Consider the following 4,704-nt stretch of genomic DNA (forward strand, 5'->3'; position numbering starts at 1 on the left):
CCAGATCCACCGCCCCCTCTTGAAAGCCAAGACGCCGAAGCATAAACATGAGGAAGGTCCATTCTACCTTGTCATAGGCCTTCTCCATGTCCAACTTCAACATCAAGTTCGGACAACTTAGCCGCCTATCAAGGTCCAAGGCTAGTTCCTGTGCGATAAGGATGTTATCCACGATACTCCGTCCCGGAACAAATCCCGACTGCCACGGTGAGATTAGTTTAGGAAGCAGGAGCTTGAGACAATTCGCTAAAATTTTGGAGATAATTTTCGAACTTAGGTTGCATAGATTGATGGGCCTGAATTCCCGCCATTGTGAAGCTCCGGACACCTTAGGGATTAAGATTATCAATGCACTAGAGAACCCCTTGGGTTGGGGAACCCCCTGAAAGAACTCCTGAATCGCATCCAATAGTTCCCCTTGAATTATTGTCCAACAATCTTGGTAGAAGACCGTTCCAAAGCCGTCTGGTCCTGGCGCCGTCTCCTTTGCCATGGAGAAAACCACTTCCTGTAGCTCTGTCATCGACAGCAATTTCTGAAGGCCAACATTATCCTCCTGACTCAAAGCTGGCAATGGAAAGTTTAACACTGGGTTGGCCCTGCCTTCCCACTCGGATGTAAACAACTATTCAAAGAAGCGGGCAGCGCATTCCTGAATAGCCGCCTTCTCCTCAATCCACTGACCCCCCTCCTCCTTGATACGTGAGATGAAATTCATACTCCATCGTTGCTTCACCATTGAATGGAAGAATTTGGTATTTGCATCCCTCTGCTGAAGCCATTTGATACTTGACTTTTGTTTCCAGTAGTCACATTCAATGGCCAGTGCTCGTGCATGCCTTGCCTGAGCCTCCCCTAAACATGCTCTAGACACGTCATCCCGAGTGGCATCAAACTCCACTTGCCGGTCCCGTAGCTCCTCCTCCGCCTGAGTCACCGCCCGAAAGATATGCCCAAAAGACCGATTGTTCCAAAAGCGGAGACTCCGTTTCACATTCAAGAGTCTCTGGTGAAAGCCAACCATACCCCCTGCTAACCGGATTAGCCAAGCTTCTTTTACCACATCCTTGAAGCTCGGTGACTTGGTCCAGACATTGAGAAAGCGAAATGCCGAGCTCTTCCCACCATTAGCGCCGCACCTAATTAGAAGCGGGGCATGGTCTGATCTGCCACGGACCAAGTGAGAGACCTTGGTGACCTTGAACGTATCTGTCCAAGCCTCGTTTGTTAGTGCCCTGTCCAGGCACTGCCAAACCCTGCCATTTGTCCAAGTGAATGGGGGGCCGTCAAAACTGACCTCCGAAAGGCCACAACTGGATACTGCTTTGTTAAACTCGTCCATGTTTTGACCGTTTGGGGGGGCACCCCTAACCGTTCTGTGATATTGGAGATCACATTAAAATCTCCCGCCACTAGGTAATTTAAATATTATATATATATCATTATATATATAGGTAATTTAAGGGTCGGGCCTATATCAAATTTGAGTCTAATGAGGCCCAAACTCGACTCACATTTAATTCGAGCCTAATTTTTGGTTAAAATTTAGACCGGCTCACTAAAAGGTCGGACTCATCGGGCTTTTTTTCGAGTCGAACAAGCTGAGTTCGGGCTGGACCGACCCCATTGACAGTCCTAAACAAAATCACAAAAGTCATAAAGGTGTACCTCTACTTTCCTGAGTGTACTCCTAAGGTTTAACACTTCTACGAATTAGTATCAAATTCCAATTCTCATTGCAAATCTAACACCTTTAAATGATCATAATCAATGGCCAGTTAATCATGATTATAAGAAAAAAAGTGCTAATAACTCAATCAAGATAATAGCAATCAATTAGCCAGGAAATCAACACCAAACAATCATAGAAAGTTCAACCAAATACCCAAGGCATATACTTTAAAATAACATCACTAATGTAAAATTCAAATCTTACATTAACAAACTTAGAATTCAATAGAAAGATTAAAGAAGTGGAGAGAAGAAAACCCTTGTTACTAGAGTTTCTTGAACCTCTCTTTCTTCATTTCCTTTAGCCTCCTTGTTGAGCCAATACAAGGATGGATAACAATAACTAGATTATCCTACACTAACCTCTACTAAAACAAGAGAAAATAAAGAGAGTTACATTTAGACACAACCCTTTAGTTGTTCTTCTTCTTTCTCCAAACCCTCTCTCTTCTCTCAAGCTAACTTGAACTAACTCCGAAACTAGAAGAGCTAGGTAATATATATTCTTGGTCTTGTATTATTGGAGTCAAAATGTCAAAAAGAGAAACTCCTAGAACTCCCAAAAGTTGGTACAAATTGTCCCTTTTTGTCTTGTCAAAAATGGAGAAAGAAAGAAAAATCATGCAAGTTGGCAACTTGCAACTACCAGGAATCCCTCGGACGAATCTCTCGAGCGATTCTCGCAGGGATTGGACAGAGCATATGAGAAACGATATTCTGGCCACAAACCACAGGAGAAACCGTGGGCAGATTCCTCGAGGGTTTCTTCTCTCTGATTTTTTTTTTCTCGCACCACTTCTTTTAACATTTGTTGTGACTTCTCAAGTTTCTATCCTCATGCATTTCGCTTCCAATTGAACTCGATCATTTTACCTACAAAAACAACAAAATTTTGCGAGTAAAATGACAAAATCACAACTAATTCATTTATCAACTTAAGGTGCAAATTAGTGACCTAAAATAAACAATTTATATCATTTAACCTTACAAACTGACTCAAAAATAATGTGAAACACATTCAAAAATATCACAAATTTAACCATTATCAATTTACTCACACTTGAATCATTGCTTGTTTTCAAGCAATATCATTGCTTGAATCATTGCATAATGTGAAACACAACCAATGATCCAAGTGTCTAGCCAATTAACATGCTTTTTCAAATTTAAATCCCATAACTCAGTAATTAGCCATTATGCAATCATTTAAATTATACTAAATACTCATATTATCTAGTAAAGGAAAGACAATTATACTCAAATTTAATCATGTTCAATTCACTCTTTCACTTCTAATCTAACTCTACAAATAAGCAACTCATACGGTCAAAAGATAGTTAACACTCTCCTACCACAATTTTTTCCTCAAAACTTAAGATTAAAGAGGGAGTTATTCACACAAACTATCAACAAACACTTACGTTATGAAAGTGTCTTTGTACGTGAAAATCGATACTTTTAAGTGAAGATCCCCGAGTACTCAACACTTCCATATTCAAGTCATTCAATCACTCCTAATTCAAGTACATTTTTACACGAAAGTCTATATTTTTGGATTAAAACTCTTATTTCACGCTCTTTTTCTCTTTTGTTCTTCTTTTTTTTCTCTTTTTTTTTTATTTTTTTTTGACGATATACAATCCCTCTTAAAGTAATATATATAGAATAGAAAGAATATCACTTAATTGACTGTATCAATCACTTAGTTGTAGATTTAAGTAAAAGGGAGAAATCTCATTAAATATGAAAATATAAGCATAAATTTTCCTATTTTACCCAATATATTTTCTAAAATGTAAAAGTTCTAACCACATAATAACTAATTCCAAGTTAAATGGCAAATGAATCATTCAAAAGCACATTCCAAAATCCAACAAGTAGAGAAGTTAACTTCTTGAGAGTAAAATTTCATTGACATTTCTCAAACTTTTGGGGCCATAATGAAATTTTGAAAAAGATTTTGGAAAAATTTTGATAGAGTTTTCTCTTATAACTATGTGAAACTTCCTGCTAGCAAACCCAAATTTTAAAAAAGAAATTCACAAGGTAAAATTTTCAAAATATATTCCAGCATTTCCAACATAATTCCAGTCAACAATCATCATCACATAGTCACAAAAAAATTAAACCTATTCCCCTAAACCTATTTTCCTCCCCCACACTTAAAATTCACATTGTCCTCAATGTAAAGGATAGGAAAATGATAAAGGCAAAAGCAATACTCCCTTATTTAAGTAAGTGAAGTTCAAGACCATGTGATGACATTTTCCTATCATTCCAGCAACCAAACCAAGAAAAACGAAGTTCAACTAGAGTGAGTGGTTATTAGTTCAAATAAAGCAAATTAAGAAAATATGAAAAACACATTAGAAGCAACAACAAGTCTCATGGCAAATGCAATAACAAAATATCAAAGTCAAGAGTAGGTGTGGTGCACTTCTCCGTCATGAATTGTTTCATCTCCATGCTAAGGTTGTGATGAAGTTAGAGATTGGATCCTAAGGTGCCTTTCCTCTTGATCCTCCTCTTGTTGTCAGTGGTGCTCCTTTTCTCCTTCGGATAATTTTGACATTGATTTCATAACAATCTTAATTGAAGAATATAAGCTATTAAAACACCAATTCAACATTACCAAGAAAATTTCAAAAATTAAGAAAGGCAAATTCCCCGAAAGAAAATCATCACCAAATGGAATAAATAACTCCAATAATATGCATTATATTCTCAAAACATCATAATCAAGACAACTTATGAGTTCCGGAATTATTCTAGAATTTGCATATTCATTATACCTCAAATTCACAATTTGCAATTAACTTTATATATTGAAAAATAAACACATATACATCATAAATAATGCTATATAAGACCAACAATAAACATAATAAGACTAAACAAATACCTCATAAAATGCCTATTATTCAAAGAATGCAAAAAATGGCATTTTTCTTAATTCCTCGCATTACATCAATG

General features: G+C 37.1%; 1 protein-coding gene across 1 annotated transcript; it reads right to left on the reverse strand.

Annotated features, from left to right (window-relative positions):
- Positions 1 to 625: 625 nt before the first annotated feature.
- On the reverse strand, positions 626 to 1,342 carry LOC113704718 (uncharacterized). The gene has a single exon (XM_027226594.1). It carries the CDS (start codon positions 1,340 to 1,342, stop codon positions 626 to 628), a length of 717 nt encoding a protein of 238 aa, XP_027082395.1.
- Positions 1,343 to 4,704: the final 3,362 nt, after the last annotated feature.

The sequence above is a fragment of the Coffea arabica genome, chromosome 8e (assembly GCF_036785885.1).
Source record: "Coffea arabica cultivar ET-39 chromosome 8e, Coffea Arabica ET-39 HiFi, whole genome shotgun sequence".
In the NCBI taxonomy this organism is placed as follows: Eukaryota; Viridiplantae; Streptophyta; class Magnoliopsida; order Gentianales; family Rubiaceae; genus Coffea; species Coffea arabica.